At 40.1% G+C, this 18,021-nt stretch overlaps 1 protein-coding gene across 2 annotated transcripts; it reads left to right on the forward strand.

Moving 5' to 3' along the window:
• The first annotated feature begins 1,478 nt into the window (after positions 1–1,478).
• On the forward strand, positions 1,479–15,316 carry gtf2a2 (general transcription factor IIA, 2). Of its 2 annotated transcripts, none has more exons than XM_031569760.2 (4): positions 1,479–1,778; positions 12,066–12,170; positions 13,150–13,276; positions 15,003–15,316. In XM_031569760.2, the coding sequence occupies exons 1-4, from the start codon at positions 1,707–1,709 to the stop codon at positions 15,014–15,016; spliced, it is 318 nt and encodes a 105-aa protein (XP_031425620.1). In that variant the 5' UTR covers positions 1,479–1,706; the 3' UTR covers positions 15,017–15,316. The 2 variants fall into 2 exon arrangements, with proteins under 2 accessions (XP_031425620.1, XP_012697813.2); XM_012842359.3 differs by having other exon boundaries at positions 1,486–1,778; positions 15,042–15,316.
• The last annotated feature ends 2,705 nt before the right edge of the window (positions 15,317–18,021 follow it).

Raw genomic sequence — 18,021 nt, forward strand, 5'->3', positions numbered from 1 at the left:
ATCCATGGAGGGACGCACAGACCTCTACAGGCTAGAGAACGGCAGTCTGACTGCCATTAGGTATCGAGATGAAATCCTTGAACCCATGGTCAGACCCTACGCTGGTGCAGTAGGTCCTGGGTTCCTCCTGATGCACGACAATGCCCGGCCTCATGTGGCAAGAGTATGCAGGCAGTACCTGGAGGATGAAGGAATTGATACAATTGAAAGGCCCTCACGATCACCTGACCTAAACCCGATAGAACACCTCTGGGACATTATGTTTCGGTCCATCAGACGCTGCCAGGTTGCTCCTCAGACTTTACAGGATCTCACTGATGCCCTTAGACAGATCTGGGAGGACATCCCACAAGACACCATCCGTCGTCTCATTAGGAGCATTCCGCAACGTTGTCAAGCATGCATACAAGCACGTGGGGGCCACACAAGATATTGAGAAGCATTTTGAGTTGCAGAAATTGAATTTAGGCCAAATGGACTAGCCTGCCACATCATTTTTTCCCTTTGATTTTCAGGGTGTCTATAAAATGAAGCACTCTGTAGGCTGAAAACTTGTATTTCCATCAAAAGATGTGGCGTCCTTTTGTTGCTAAGACATTAAACTGTCCATATCAGTATAGATATCCAACATAATTCTTTTTCACATTGAGATCTGATGTGTTTTCAAAGTGTTCCTTAATTTCTTTTGAGGGGTAGTTACAACTGGCCAGCAAGCTGTTCTGGAATCAGTTAGGATACTGTGTGTTATGCGCACATGTGTGTGTGAAATGATATGTTTTCTCTTGTCAGACTATGTGCTGTAAAAGGAAGGAGTTAACTAGCATAATAAATTCTACTTTTTTGATTCTACTGTAAGTTTATACTTATTATATTTATCACCAAACAAATTGTGACAAGGAGGTTGGGTGTATTGTTGAACAACTTCAAGCAATCTCTTTTTTGCAAGAGGTGAGTTTCAGAGGGGGATCAAGTCCATGCCAGGCCTCAAGGCATACAGTATGCCATCCCGATGCTTTCAATGATCATTATGATAGTAATGGTAGGTAATCTGCAGTTATGTTTGGTAAGTTGATCGCTTGCAAGCTAGAAAAATAAATGCACATTGGGTTTGTGAATTGTGGATGGGGATGCACTAACAGTTCCACTACATTTACTTTTCAAAATAGTTCTGTTCGTAGCTAAATGTTATCTTACACAAACGGAAGTAGCTCTGTTTAATTAGCCCACCTACAAGGCCCCCGCCAAACACAATCCATCAAAACATCACTGATTGCAAAATAGGTTTTTCAGATTCATTAGATTCCCTTCTTTTCCAAACAATACGGTCTCCTGTGCGACTGGATGTTCCGCATTTTGAAGGCTCGATTACCTCCTTGCAGAGGACCAGTGGAATGGGCCAACTGCCCCCTGATTCACCAATCATTTTATCGTCTATGATGTGTGTCCTCCTTTATAAACGTCTCTGGCAGACTATTCTGGTGACGAAATTTGCGTTAGCGCACCGTGCGCGGACCTAAACGTAGCCGTGTTCGCGGAAGTATATTTCTCCTTGGCCCTCGTAGCTCTCCGTAGTTTGGTTTTACCCTCCTCCCGTGAGAAGAGTCGAGAACCCGGATTCCGTCCATGTATGCTAACTTCTCTAATGAGCAATCGCTAGTCAGTTTACAAATAATTGGTTGTGGAGCTTTTTGATTTAGGTTACTGATATGGCGTACCAACTGTACAGGAACACAACGCTGGGAAATAGTCTTCAGGAGAGCCTCGATGAACTCATTCAGGTACGTTCGCGGTAACGAACGTTGTAACGAAATGGTTCAGGTCCCTTAACGGTAACGTTACTCAGTTGATGCTATCCTAGCTATGATATGTTAGTAAGCTTGAGAACTATGGAAAACGACCCACTAAAACGTTAACGTTAGATGTTGAAAATTGACACATTAACCTTAGCGATGCCAGAAAGGTGGTTGTTGAGTTGGTGTGTAATTTAAAGCAAGCGGACGCCGGTTAGTTGGCGAACGTCCCCCTCCCCCGAACGTTTAATGTTAACACTCTACAAATGTTGTGAGGAACACATTGTGTCACATAAGCGCAGTGGTCTTTTATGTACGTTTCTGTAGTTAGTTAGTCTAACGATTTGTTATCTTAACTGACTACTCTGAAACAGGCATATTTTAATTGGGTAGTGTGGGAGTGACCGTCATCATACGGCGGATTAGCTTTTTTTGCAAGTTTCAAGTTTTAACTCAACAAAAACAGTTAGCCTAGTTTTATATATAGAACCAGGTCATGTTAAAATGCTATAGCTGAAAACTCGTACAAACAAATCAAGTTAGATATTTTTAAGTTACAAATAATGCACAAAGAAATTTAATTTAAGTGTGCTAAACGTATACTGCCCTGATGGCATTGCGGCCTGATATGATGGGTAAAGGTACTCCCTGTTAACCTTAACTGTTACGCCATTGTTATCCTTCACGGAAATAACATATATTTGCATATTAACTGGCATTATATGAAATTATTTAAATTAACTAGTAAATCAGAACACTAAACGATGTATCCTGCCTACACTAACTGATACTGATTTAAAGGCAGAATAGGTGATTTATTTCAGTAGCATTTCTTTTCTTTCTTGAAATCCTCTTTACACCCGATAGCTATGAATAAATAAAATACTCCGACAACTAAAAATGAAAAAACGGCAGCCGCAGGTCTGTAAAAAGCCTGTCCCAGATGAAATGAATGGATCACTGACCTGCTTGTACCTACTTGCGCAGACTCCGCCCGTGCACTTGATAGCCGTGTTGATTCTACCGGGCCAGTGCGACCAAGGGCTCTCTTCAGCACGAACAAAAAACATCTGCGTTTCTGCTATCAGGCCAATAGCCCAGCAGTATTGGCCTATAACCCACCCATAACATGTTGCCTCGGTGTAAACATCACCCATCCGCCAATTTCATAAGTGAGTGGGACGTTCAAGTTGAATTATTATGCGATACAGTCTGGATGGTACCTACCACACTCACAGCAGAATACAAATAATATATTCCTCGTATTCCTTAAAACCGTCATGTCAATACTTTAGCAATCTGTCACATGTAGCCTGAAGATGTGGCTCTAATATAAGCCAGCTTTAGGCAAAGTTAATGTTAGATAGCAAGCTAGTCTCAATTGATTGCAATTTAATTGTTTACTATTTCAAATTACAATTACAAACTTAGAAGCACAGTCCGATATGTAGCTTAACGGTGGATGTCCACGGCACAAATTACATGCGTTAAATCGCATGCGTAAAGTCGCCTGGGGGGCGTGGACAGAAAAATCACTGGCTGTAGCAAAGTTCAAGAAGCAAGTTCAGGTGCAGTGCTGCGCTAATGTAGCACATTAGCTTGTGCACTCACCAAATCACCATCTTGTTTCGATATTTTTGATTACTTCCGCCCCTATGAGCTACGTTGGGCTCCAAATCACACACACGCCGAACTGATTGGCTCTCAGCATGCAGCAAATCGCTTTCATTTGCATAAAGTTAAAGAATGCCCAACTTTCTGCAGGCAGCAAACACGATTTTTTCCTCAGTATGCAGCAAATCGCATCCATTCAATCCCAATGAGAGCAGCACGATAACGCGTGCCGTGGACACCCACCGTAAGGGGGCACATTCACCCAACATGCCTCGGTCTGGTTGATAGTCGACCGTCCACTCAGCCACATAAGTCCATGGGCAGCAAAAGAGATTAGGACAAAAGGGAAAGCTTGCTAGCTAGCTACTTATGTAGCTTATGAAGTAGCCCTGGTGGTGATGCTGGTTATATTTTTGCATTGTAGTTGTGAGTAGAATTGTTGAAGTGTCGTTTATCTTATCTAGGTTTTTCTGTATTGGTTTTGAATGGGATGTTTTACAAATGTGGTGATGTAGCTTACTTGTGTGTTTGTGAGAAAGAGAAAGTATACGTCTTACTCAGGCCCGCGTCAGTTTTAAAAAACTTTTTTTTTTAAACTGTCAAACTTCACAAACTTTCTGCACCATGCAAAGGCATCCCTATGACGTGAGTGGCCACATGCATGCACACACTCACTATAATATTGTGACGGCAAAATACATAAAAATGATGACTTAATGGAAAACAACAGTTCAGAATAGCATCTGCAAATTGCTGGGACAACAGTGAAACCTTTCTTACATTAACTTGTATTTCAATATGTTACAAACATTATGATGTGTTCAGAGCTTTAACTTGTATTTCAATATGTTACAAACATTATGATATGTTCAGAGCTTTAAGTCTGCATTTGAATGTGAATGAAACTTCTGTTAGCGTCTAGTAGTTATTCAGTTGCGACCCTCTGCAAGTTCAGACCATTTGCTACTTTTTGAAACTTTATATTCTCATCACAATGCTACCCAAACATTACAAAACTATTTCTTAATGCAACATTTACATTTGAATAACAACAAACTAGTTCAGAATGTGTAGTATAAAAGTGCAGTGTAAAAGTGTACGTCATCTTTTGCTTGGGTGGAGAACAACTTTAAACCATCCAACAATAACAGTTCTTTTGAGTATGGTGCTCTGTGTGTTGCTAGTTGACATCTCCCATTGGTGGATTTGTAGGCCTCCACCAGCTTGTCTTCATGATGACTACCTTTTCATCTATTTCACTCGCAATACTGGACCTAAGGCTTGTAGCATTGAAGCATTGTTTACATTTTTTTACTGATGGCCTCAACGGAGTGCCTTCGGCATGTTCTTAAGATGCTGGCAATAACACTAAACAGTAGCATAGAACTCTCGTCTCGGTGTCATTGTGGAATGAACACAATGGGGAAGCAACCTCTTTATGTCAAATGACAGGCAATATAATGGAGAGGGAGAGGACGTTTTCATATGAAACTGATAAAGATGATCTGTATTTCTTAAGATTAGGTAGGCCTATTGGTTAAAGCAGAGTGTTTGTCAATAGTGAAAGCCAATTAAATACTGATATATGCAAAAGGTCGCCTGATTATGCAATTTCTCTCTTCAAAAGGTTGAATGAAATCTCCCACTTTTATTTATCTTCAATGTAGGTGGTGTTACAGAATAACTATCCCTGATGCCATGTAACTAAACGTTTCTGATAGGCTTTGTAATACGAGTCTTTGTGTTCCTTTATCTCAGACTGAGATAGCTGAGGACTTTCTAGTTCAGGTACAAATACAAAGAGGGTTACAAGTGGACACAAAGTGCCACATGAATTGACCGGTAACCTCCTAATAGCATTGTGACCTTATGATGACATTTCTGTGTGTGGTGCATCGGTTGGTGCTCATGTTCCGGGAGCAGTTATTTTCTTTCACACTAACCAGAGAAGTCTTCATTAGTAAAATAAGAGGATCATTTCAGCATTTTGGATCGGTGGATGATCTCGTCTTTGTCTGTGTATCCTAGAAGTTTTGCCACAATTGACCTGGGGTGACCTCTATCTTTTGGCCTTAAAATGAAACGAGCTGTTTTCCCTTTCTTGGTGGGCTCATTAAGAAGTTGATGAGTGTGGAACTGCACTGGCTCACACAGATCGCTCCAACTGTGAGAGACTAACCATGGGTTGTTTAGGGACTCTACATGTCTAAAGATGAGTCTGAGGATGAAACTGGTTCAGGAACAGGAACTGCCACACATAGCTGTAGTAGTCCCACTTAAGACTAGCTCCAACGTCGGCATAGTTATTGCTGGTTTTTCAGTAATTTTATCAAGAACTTCTAATAGCAAGGTGGACAGCTCGTAAATGTGTTGTTAGTAATGAATTTGAGTGTTGCTTTCAAGTTTCCGGGCTGATCAGTATCTGAGACTATGTAATATTGTTTACGTCTCCCCTGTGGTATTCCCAATATGTCAGCGGAAGCTGATATGATGGTTATGATCTGACATCAACTGTAGAAAGTAGATATGATTACAGCGTGGCTAGCTACTTGCAGGTTGGTGTTGCGATGCCAAAGCAAAAATGTGCAGAGCAAATTAGCAACTTGAAATTGAAGTTGTCTAAGATCCTGTTGAAGATGAACATCAACCATGCCCCTCGCCAGTACGGTTCCTTGGGTGCCAACAGCCCCTTTACTGTTTGGAACGGCATCATGTGCGTTGTTGTCGTTGTGATCTTCACAATACCCACAGAGCTGTTGAAGTTCCGGCTGTGTCGGCCAATGGTCGTAGTGCCTGGACTAGAACATGGACTGGTGTATGCATATTAATGAGGTCACACTGTTGCTTAACAGTCTGGGAATTTGGAATTGGCTCATTCTAACGGCCCCTTTTACATTTGAGGGAAGAGAACATAGTTTGATGTTCCGTCCCATGCACTGAGCAGTCTTTATTCAACTATGCCAAGGTAAATAGAGTTTCCAAAGCAAAGCATACGGAATACGAATAGAACTCTTGGTCTTACCTTACACAAGGGTGAAATGATACAGATGATATTTTAATGTTAGTTACCAACAATCTACAGCAGCCCAATATGACATTTCTTTTTCCTTCTTTTTTTCTCTCTTTTTCTCAGGGTTCTTATTGTGTTTATATAGAGCCTGATCATTTGTAAATGTGGTGAAACATTATTAGTAACATTTGAATTGGTCATATTTGCGTTTAGCCTGTCTATTTTATACAACATTCATTTGTTTAGCCACATTGGTGTGCCTAGTGTAGTGTTATACAGTATGACCGACTCAATGCCATCCTTGAGATATCTACTGACAGTTGCTGCAAGTTTATTTGATCACAATGACTGTCCAAACTATTATTTCTGCTGTCACCATCCTTCCTCTTGTTTACCAAGGGCTCTACCTGAAGACCTGAGTGCATGCGAGAGAATAGCTAGTGTGAAGTTTGAGATCCCCGAGATGGATTATTAGCCTGCGTAGTATAGGAAATCATTTCACAGAGACGGATGAGTTTGGAAGTGAAGCGCTTTGCTTCTCTAGCGGCATCCAAAACACTACTCATGAACTCTTCTTCTCTAGAGCAGCATCCAAAACACTACTCATGAACTCTTCTTCTCTTCTTCTCTCATCCAAAACACTACTCATGAACTCTTCTTCTCTTCTTCTCTCATCCAAAACACTACTCATGAACTCTTCTTCTCTAGAGCAGCATCCAAAACACTACTCATGAACTCTTCTTCTCTTCTTCTCTCATCCAAAACACTACTCATGAACTCTTCTTCTCTTCTTCTCTCATCCAAAACACTACTCATGAACTCTTCTTCTCTAGAGCAGCATCCAAAACACTACTCATGAACTCAAAATCAGGCCGTACCTAACCCAGTATGCCACCCAGCTGCTGGTGCAAACCTTGGTGAGCTCCCGCCTTGACTACTGCAACGCCCTCCTAACGGGCCTGCCGGCTTGCATGGTGAAACCACTACAGATGATCCAGAACGCGGCGGCGCGTCTGGTGTTCAACCAACCGAAAAGGGCACACGTCACCCCGCTACTCATCGAGCTCCACTGGCTGCCAGTAGCTGCTCGCATTAAGTTCAAGTCACTTATGCTTGCCTACAGAGTGCTTACTGGTTCTGCTCCCACCTACCTAAATGCTCTTGTAAGGGCAAATGTTACACCCAGGACGCTGCGCTTGTCTAGTGAGCGTCGTTTGGCACTGCCGTCCGTGCAAGCACGGCAATCCAGACTATTTTCATTTGTAGTTCCACGTTGGTGGAACGAACTGCCTAGTACTACCAGAGCAGGGGCGTCCCTCTCTACCTTCAAGAAGCTTTTGAAGACCCAACTCTTCAGAGAGCACCTCCCCTCCTAACTGGCACCTGACTAGCGCTTAACTTGCACTTCAGCAGTTACATTCCTGCACTTCTTTTTCCTCTTTTCTAGGTTGTTGTTTTTCTAATTCTCATGTAAAGTAGTATTTATTGTTACACCATGCTTTTTTATTGCTCTTAGCTTGACTGTTCTCTCCCTTGTACGTCGCTTTGGACAAAAGCGTCTGCTAAATGACTAAATGTAAATGTAACTCTTCTTCTCTTCTTCTCTCATCCAAAACACTACTCATGAACTCTTCTTCTCTTCTCTAGAGTCCAAAACACTACTCATGAACTCTTCTTCAGCATCCAAAACACTACTCATGAACTCTTCTTCTCTCATCCAAAACACTACTCATGAACTCTTCTTCTCTTCTTCAGCATCCAAAACACTACTCATGAACTCTTCTTCTCTCATCCAAAACACTACTCATGAACTCTTCTTCTCTTCACATCCAAAACACTACTCATGAACTCTTCTTCTCTCATCCAAAACACTACTCATGAACTCTTCTTCTCTCATCCAAAACACTACTCATGAACTCTTCTTCTCTCATCCAAAACACTACTCATGAACTCTTCTTCAGCATCCAAAACACTACTCATGAACTCTTCTTCAGCATCCAAAACACTACTCATGAACTCTTCTTCTCTAGAGCAGCATCCAAAACACTACTCATGAACTCTTCTTCTTCAGCATCCAAAACACTACTCATGAACTCTTCTTCTCTAGAGCGGCATCCAAAACACTACTCATGAACTCTTCTTCAGCATCCAAAACACTACTCATGAACTCTTCTTCTCTCATCCAAAACACTACTCATGAACTCTTCTTCTCTCATCCAAAACACTACTCATGAACTCTTCTTCTCTCATCCAAAACACTACTCATGAACTCTTCTTCTCTTCACATCCAAAACACTACTCATGAACTCTTCTTCTCTCATCCAAAACACTACTCATGAACTCTTCTTCAGCATCCAAAACACTACTCATGAACTCTTCTTCTCTCATCCAAAACACTACTCATGAACTCTTCTTCTCTTCACATCCAAAACACTACTCATGAACTCTTCTTCTCTAGAGCAGCATCCAAAACACTACTCATGAACTCTTCTTCTCTCATCCAAAACACTACTCATGAACTCTTCTTCACATCCAAAACACTACTCATGAACTCTTCTTCTCTTCACATCCAAAACACTACTCATGAACTCTTCTTCTCTCATCCAAAACACTACTCATGAACTCTTCTTCAGCATCCAAAACACTACTCATGAACTCTTCTTCAGCATCCAAAACACTACTCATGAACTCTTCTTCTCTCATCCAAAACACTACTCATGAACTCTTCTTCTCTCATCCAAAACACTACTAATGAACTCTTCTTCACATCCAAAACACTACTCATGAACTCTTCTTTAGAGCAGCATCCAAAACACTACTCATGAACTCTTCTTCTCTCATCCAAAACACTACTCATGAACTCTTCTTCTCTCATCCAAAACACTACTAATGAACTCTTCTTCACATCCAAAACACTACTCATGAACTCTTCTTCTCTCATCCAAAACACTACTCATGAACTCTTCTTCAGCATCCAAAACACTACTCATGAACTCTTCTTCTCTCATCCAAAACACTACTCATGAACTCTTCTTCTCTCATCCAAAACACTACTCATGAACTCTTCTTCTCTCATCCAAAACACTACTCATGAACTCTTCTTCTCTCATCCAAAACACTACTCATGAACTCTTCTTCTCTCATCCAAAACACTACTCATGAACTCTTCTTCTCTCATCCAAAACACTACTAATGAACTCTTCTTCTCTAGCGGCATCAAAAACACTACTCATGAACTCTTCTTCACATCCAAAACACTACTCATGAACTCTTCTTCAGCATCCAAAACACTACTCATGAACTCTTCTTCTCTCATCCAAAACACTACTCATGAACTCTTCTTCTCTCATCCAAAACACTACTCATGAACTCTTCTTCTCTCATCCAAAACACTACTAATGAACTCTTCTTCTCTAGCGGCATCAAAAACACTACTCATGAACTCTTCTTCACATCCAAAACACTACTCATGAACTCTTCTTCTCTTCACATCCAAAACACTACTCATGAACTCTTCTTCTCTCATCCAAAACACTACTCATGAACTCTTCTTCTCTCATCCAAAACACTACTCATGAACTCTTCTTCTCTTCACATCCAAAACACTACTCATGAACTCTTCTTCAGCATCCAAAACACTACTAATGAACTCTTCTTCTCTCATCCAAAACACTACTCATGAACTCTTCTTCAGCATCCAAAACACTACTAATGAACTCTTCTTCTCTCATCCAAAACACTACTCATGAACTCTTCTTCTCTCATCCAAAACACTACTCATGAACTCTTCTTCTCTTCACATCCAAAACACTACTCATGAACTCTTCTTCTCTCATCCAAAACACTACTCATGAACTCTTCTTCTCTCATCCAAAACACTACTCATGAACTCTTCTTCTCTTCACATCCAAAACACTACTCATGAACTCTTCTTCTCTCATCCAAAACACTACTCATGAACTCTTCTTCTCTCATCCAAAACACTACTCATGAACTCTTCTTCAGCATCCAAAACACTACTCATGAACTCTTCTTCTCTCATCCAAAACACTACTCATGAACTCTTCTTCTCTCATCCAAAACACTACTCACGAACTCTTCTTCTCTTCACATCCAAAACACTACTCATGAACTCTTCTTCTCTCATCCAAAACACTACTCATGAACTCTTCTTCTCTGCTTTCTGGATGTGTAAATTAATTTAATGTTGTCTGAAGCTCATCTACATACCTTCAGTCAGTGTAATGCTTGATTATAGTGACAAATTATCATGGTATTATAAAAAATGTGCTGTAAATGTTCAAGAAGTACTGATACACAAGTTTTATATTGAAAACCACAAAATGGCAGCACTCTGCACTTTTTGTTTGCATGAACATGAATAATGGCATCGCCAACACCATACCACATATGAAAACAGAACACCATGGCATCGCCAACACCATACCACATATGAAAACCATATTAAATGTGGAGGCGTCACCATGTGGCCATAAGGGGTAACTGCACTTTGTGCGTAATGCAGATAAGAAAATGGCAAACAAAACATTATGTAGCTTGCTATAGAAGTTTTTTTTTTTTTAAACTATTAAGTAGTGGGTGGTGGTCGCTGTGTTTCGCTCCCTTTTGCCCCCTTTCGCAGTGATTTATTATTATTTTTTTTTTTTTTTGCTTTCTGCATATTCTGCAGACAGGGTAACCATCTTCAAATCAAGTTTCCCTCAGCACTCAAAATATGACCAGACTTCAGACTTAATCCTCTGAAAGACATGCACTGCTGCAAACCTGAACTTATCTAGACATTACCTGGAAGGGCTGTATGTGAGAATGCAAATGTCTGCATCAGTTGGACCCAGACATTAAACAGACATGGTCGTGGCAGGGACATGTTCAATAGAGCACATGTGTGAATAGAACAGGCCATTGTGTGGAGAATTCACAAGCAAGCGCGCGGACGCGTTGATGACAAGCGAGACGACATGTTGCTGAAACAAATTAGGCATAGTTTGCAGTCACAGTAGAAGGCTGAAGATCTCTGGAGCATTGTCACTGCTCTCCGCCGTGTTTTCACTGACATCAAACGAACCCGCGTTGCATGCTGCACCTGACCTGTGTCTTGGACACTTGCTACCTTCGGTTGATGCTGGACAGTATTTAACAGAACATTTCATAGCACAGTACTAAACCACCGGTTAAACCTTCATTTAAAATTTGGTAATACTAACAGTCTGAAATTTTACAGTGGTTTACTGTGAACCCAGTAACCGTTTCATCGCTACATTACAATTTAGTAAGTAAGTAAGACTTTATTTATATTTATTATATTATTTTTACTTACTTTACTACATTGCAATTTAGTCTTTTAATCCAACTTTTAACCAACCTCTTACTACTGCGATCTATATGGCCCTAATTCGAAAGGGCAGTCCGCTCTCAAAAACCTTGGTCACAAAAGAACACTGGAGAATCAATGCCAAAATCCTATTAAGTCTTTAGATAACTTGCAAATACATTCCTCTCAAATTCTATATTTTCTAGGCAACCAAACGTGAAAAAAAACATGACTACAGGACAATGACATTTTAAGTTGATTTGAAACATGGTTACAGTTCAAGCAAAAGTTAAAATTGTACATTGTACTTTCTTGGCAGACACAGCAGATCACTCCTCAACTTGCGCTCCAAGTTCTGCTCCAGTTTGACAAAGCCATCAACACTGCACTGGCCAACCGGGTGCGGAACCGGGTCAATTTTCGGGTAAGTGTGACGCCCACGGGCAAAAGAGCGTTGAACTGGATTCATACTCACCACCACATGTCTTGGGTTAGTGTCTTTGTAGGGAAGCCAAGATGGAAACCACAATGGCAGACACTGGCCTGGAAGCATGTTAGAACTTTAAGAGAGAATAGAATGCTTAAGAGTGCAGAATGTTCTAGAAAAGTGATTCATCTGATCGTATTCAACCGATGCAACCTTTTTAACTCTGTGAGATAACTTCTTTCCTCCTTAAAGAGTAGTGAAGGGCTCCTGTGTTTGTTGTTTTCCAGGACTCTGTGAGAACTTCTTTCCTCCTTAAAGAGCAGTGAAGGGCTCCTGTGTTTGTTGTTTTCCAGGATTACTTTTATTACTTTTACTCCTTTTATTCCTTTTATACCTTTTATACCTTGTATCATGTATTGCTCTTGCTGCTTGCTTTTATTGATTTTATGTAAAGCACTTTGAACTGCAACTCTTGTACGAAATGTGCTATATAAATAAAGTCTTACTTACTTACTTAAAATGGTCAGAAACTAGAACTACATCATTTGGTGGGCAAATATCAGAAGTTAATTTGCTGTTCTAAAGGCGTCACAATAATGATTTCAATAGTGAGTTGTATCAAAGTGAACTGTTAATTAGTGTAATGTGTAATCTAGAAAATAACAACTGCTTTAATGGCTAATTCTATTAAATGGATTGAATGCAAATTAAATCAAATGTATCAATGTATGACAAGAAAGCAGGTCAAACCTAAGACACGGAGCTGTTATGGACGTAGCAGAAGAGAACAGGAAGGGTTTAATACATGTTAATCCATCCATAAGTTTTATGCAAGTGAAGTAACGTATTTCCCACCTGGTTGTCAATCTGTCCCAATCTGTTTTGTGTCAATGTATTTCATGGAAATGGCCAGATGAGGCTGTACAAATATTTCAGATTTCTAAAATGATTTTTGTATTTCTGCATCCTTCCTCAGGGTTCCCTCAACACCTACCGCTTTTGTGACAATGTGTGGACATTCGTCTTGAATGATGTGGAATTTCGGGAGGTAACGGACCTGGTCAAAGTCGACAAAGTGAAGATTGTGGCCTGTGATGGCAAGAGTATGTATCACTTTTTATACCATGTCATTGTGATGTTTTTAGTCTCATTTCTTCAGGCTTATTACACTAGAACTCACTGCCTCGCCCTGGCCTAGTGGAGATACTGCCTTGCCCTGGCCCTTGCCTAGTGGAGATACTGCCTTGCCCTGACCCTTGCCTAGTGGAGATACTGCCTTGCCCTGGCCTAGTGGAGATACTGCCGTGGCCCTTGCCTAGTGGAGATGCCCCCGACACAGTGATGGGACTTTATTTATTTATTTATTTATTTATTTATTTATTTATTTATTTAATAAATAGAAAAATATATGGAATATACAGTGGGGAAAGTAAGATGTAATTTTTTTTTTAAATTAAACATATGCGCCTCTTCACATTAACTTAAATGTATTTAATACTTGGTAGAGAAACCTTGGACCTCATTCTCGAACGCAGTTAAGAAAAAGTTAAGAAATTCGTTGGTGATCAGAATCAGAATTCTTTTAATTGGCCAAGTATATTTACACATACAGGAAATTAACTTGGTGTGGTTGTTGCATAGGACAAAACATATAAACATACTAACAAAATAGCGAAAGTTTGCGATGTGATTGCGTTCACATCAATTCTGCAGACATCCTCGGATTTAAATAATTATAATAATAATAAATACGAGAATATTTGTATCATTAACAATTACGTTTCATATTTATAGTCATTATTCCGAGACTGAGCATTCGTGATGATCGTAAAACGGTGCCAGTTAAATCTCCTTTGCAGTATATTTTTCTCATGAATGTCCTGGAACATGTCTCCATTTCATCGTCCCCTTGATGATTTGGATTTTGCTTGTACCATGAGACGAGCTCTCAACGTCAGTGTAGTGCGCTACTACACACACACACACACACACTACTGTTCACAAGTTAGGAATCACTGAGAAACAAAACCCCTTGCAGTGAACATTTTAAGGAAACACCGCATCTAAAACTGTCTCTGTCTTTCTCTTCATCTCTCTCCTGTTCTCCATGTCTCTATCTTTCAATCTATCAAACTTTACACATCTCTCCTCTTCTCTCATCTCTCCTTCTCTCATCTCTCCTCTTCTCTCATCTCTCCTCTTCGCTCATCTCTCCTCTTCTCTTTCTCCTTTGTTTCTCTGCATGCCTTAAATTGTGTGAAATGTCTTAATCTTTTACTTACTATATATTTTAAATTTTTAACATTTGCTTTGTATGCACGGGTATTTCCTTCAGGAAATTCAAATCCTCTTTTTTTTCTAGATTCTAGTTTTATCAGGTTGAATGATCCACCAGATATATGTCCAATCAAAAAAGCTCAATCAGATAAAAATGATGTTAAAGCACAATAGCATATGTTGTAATCTGATTGAAAGATAGCAATTATGGTAAATGAAGCTGTGTTTAGTCGTGAGGGATATACCATCATTTTCAATTGGATTTGACAGAAGGAAAAAAAATACTGCAAACTATAAATATTTAAGGGGAGATTACCTTCTGGTCTCAATGACTAGACTTTGACTGTGTCGGTAAGCCACTTGTGTTCCATCACATAATCCAACCCATAAGAAGGAATCGTAAAAGATTTGAAATTGCTAAAATCTTAACGAATCCCAAACCTACTCTGCATCCTTTTCATGTCTGAATGTATACAAAAATATACGTTTATTTATATGTATATAAATCTGCTTTTTTCTTTTTGTTCTCTCCTTTTTTCCTTCTTTCATAAGGGGATCAGTCTTGAGAACTGTTTTGTTTTCTTAACACAGATACTGGGTCCAATGCACCAGAGTAAGGTTCTGAGAGGGAGGACGGGAAGGAGGAGGAGGAAGATGATGATGATGTTCCATTGCAAGAACAAGACTGTAAATATTAGCTTATTTATTGTAGTGAACTGTGTTGGAGGCCAATGAAACCAACACAGCAGTGTCAGTGATATGTTTGACTGGCCTTTACAGTTGCAGGAGGTCCATGTCTTTTTTTCCCATTTTACTACTGTTTTCAATAATGCATCCTTAATAAAGAATTTTTATGTTTGCTGGTGGATTGGCAGAAATGTTATTTTGTTAAAACTAACCAATCAATAGGCTTATGTGTTAGCACTTTCCATCCTCAGAGCAAAGATGTGTATTCAGTTCTTTCATTTCCACAGCATCAGGGTTGTCAGAACAGAATAAATACTGTTCGTTTCCTGTCGTTTGTGAACAAGGTGGAATAACCTAGTACTGAAAAGGTGCTATAAAATTGTATTTCATGGAATTCATTTATGTGTACTCGCATTCACAATGCTGGCAAGTGAGACATGGAGTGTATTTGGCTATGTTACAAACAGGAAATGGGATTTTATTAACAGGAAGCACAAGCATTCAGACACTGATATAAACATGACAGACTTCTAGATATGTCAGACAGACTTGGGCTGGACAAAGATGCTAAATCACTAGGGCATTTACAAATGACACTCTCCATCGCTAATAAAAAATGCAGGTGGACATCAACAGAAGAGGGAAAACACCAAACACTCAATTACATCACAAAAACTGAATTTACAGATATAAACATTCTACACCTCAAACACTAAAACTGAATTTACAGATATAAACATTCTACACCTCAAACACTAAAACTGAATTTACAGATATAAACATTCTACACCTCAAACACTAAAACTGAATTTACAGATATAAACATTCTACACCTCAAACACTAAAACTGAATTTACAGATATAAACATTCTACACCTCAAACACTAAAACTGAATTTACAGATATAAACATTCTACACCTCAAACACTAAAACTGAATTTACATATATCAGGGATGCAAACAGCGCGCCTTTTGGCGCTTCCCGCTTTTTTCTTTCTTTCATGGGCCACTGGTAGAGTCCTCCAAGACTGGCATTGGCATGTTTAAAAGAGATGACATCAACATGGGGCCAGTTGATAAAACTCTCTGCCAGAACATTAGGGCTGCAGGGAGAAGGGACAAGACCGACGGAGGCAAAGCAGAAGAGGCAGGCGGAGTATGGCTGCAGTCAGTGCCGCCGCTCCCATAACGCGCACTACGCGCTGTGCGTAGGGCACCAACTCCTGTGGGGGCACCAAAAAATAGGCAACTGAAAAATCATCATAGTTATAATAATTATAATGCCCATATTATTTCATATAGAAATATTAGGCACCGTTTAGGCATGTATATCACAAAACAGGCAGAACAAGATATATATTTAATTTCTCAAAAAAAGTTACGCTGGTGCATAAAAAAATACGCACTCAACTTCCCAAGCTCGCCGTGGGTGCCCTTTCCTATCTCAGTGGCCTGACGAACTTTGACAGTAGGCTAGGTCAACTTTTCGAAAATGGCCTCAAAAAGACAACAGGAGTAATCATTGTTAAATACGGGAAATGTGCTGCTAATTTAATGGTTAGCCTATGCTTACACCTCGAACTAGCTGACGTTATTGCTAATGTTAGCACACTCAAATATGTTATAACGCAGGTGCAAGTAGTGTTGCCACCCGTCCCGAATTGTCCGGGACATCCCGAAATATTATGGGTGATTTTGATTTGTCCCGTCAGGGAGACAAGCGCCTCTCAACTGCACTTGACTCCACAAGCATTTGTTACGCCAACACGAACAGGTGAAACTTGTAGCGAGAGATCATCATGCCTCGACTGAAGGACAGACAGCCCCAACTCAAATAGAGTATCTTAAATCACGATTAAATTGGAAGCTTGCACATTGACTACTGTTTGTTTTCATATTTCATATCAGCATTCTTTACACATAATGAACTGGTGTTAATATGTGTGAATATGAACTTGTGAATATGAACTTGTTCATACGAAGTGTCACAGGCACACATTATAATTGTAGAAGTTAAATCGAGGAGACTATAACATTAGCTAGATAACTAGCTATCATTTCATGCAAACGGAAATCTTCCATTTAAATCGTTTGTTATTAAAAGTTTCCTTAGCTAGATAACCATAGCAACCAGGAATCACAACTTTAGCTGCAAAGTTATGGATCTGACAAGAGGGAAATAGCGCCCCCCCTTGACCTATCTAAAACAATGTTAAAACTGTGGCCAGGCAGTGAACTGCCACCAGTCCCTGTTCGAAATGGGTTAAAATGCTACGACTCTGATTCTGATCGGAGCGCGGGCCCCAAACAACATGAAATTTGAGAGACACTTGTAATAATTGTCATGACTATTACTATGAACAATACATCCAAGCAAGTACAGTAGTAGTTTGCCAAAATTACACTGAAATGAATAGGTTTATGGTATGGCTAATGAAACCTTGCGATTTCCATTATTGTTGGTCAGCCGTTGGCGCGCGCGCGCACACCTGGAAGAAAGTGTCTCTCATTTGGGGTTGAGGAAGTTGTTCTTTTTCGTTTTAATAAAATGTTAAACTGGCAGAAACAAACGATTTTTCTCGGGGGGGGGGGGGCATCATAAAGGAGTTATGCTTAGGGCACCAAAATGGCTAGCAGCGGCACTGGCTGCAGTGCTACATGTGAAAGTGCAGAGAAGGCCAAGACTACTGCTCTGGCCAAAGAGAGGCAGACACGTCTCAAACATGTTAAGAAAATGAATGCAGCCAGACGGAAGGCCCTGGATACGGAGGTGGCCAGGAAGAAGAGGAAGAAGAATTTTCAGAATTTTATTTTACTCTATGTGCCTATAGGGGTTGGCCGGGGATGTCGGGGGGTTGGTGGCAATGTAAGTATATGGATATTT

Source organism: Clupea harengus, chromosome 6 (genome assembly GCF_900700415.2).
Source record: "Clupea harengus chromosome 6, Ch_v2.0.2, whole genome shotgun sequence".
NCBI classification, from domain to species: domain Eukaryota; kingdom Metazoa; phylum Chordata; class Actinopteri; order Clupeiformes; family Clupeidae; genus Clupea; species Clupea harengus.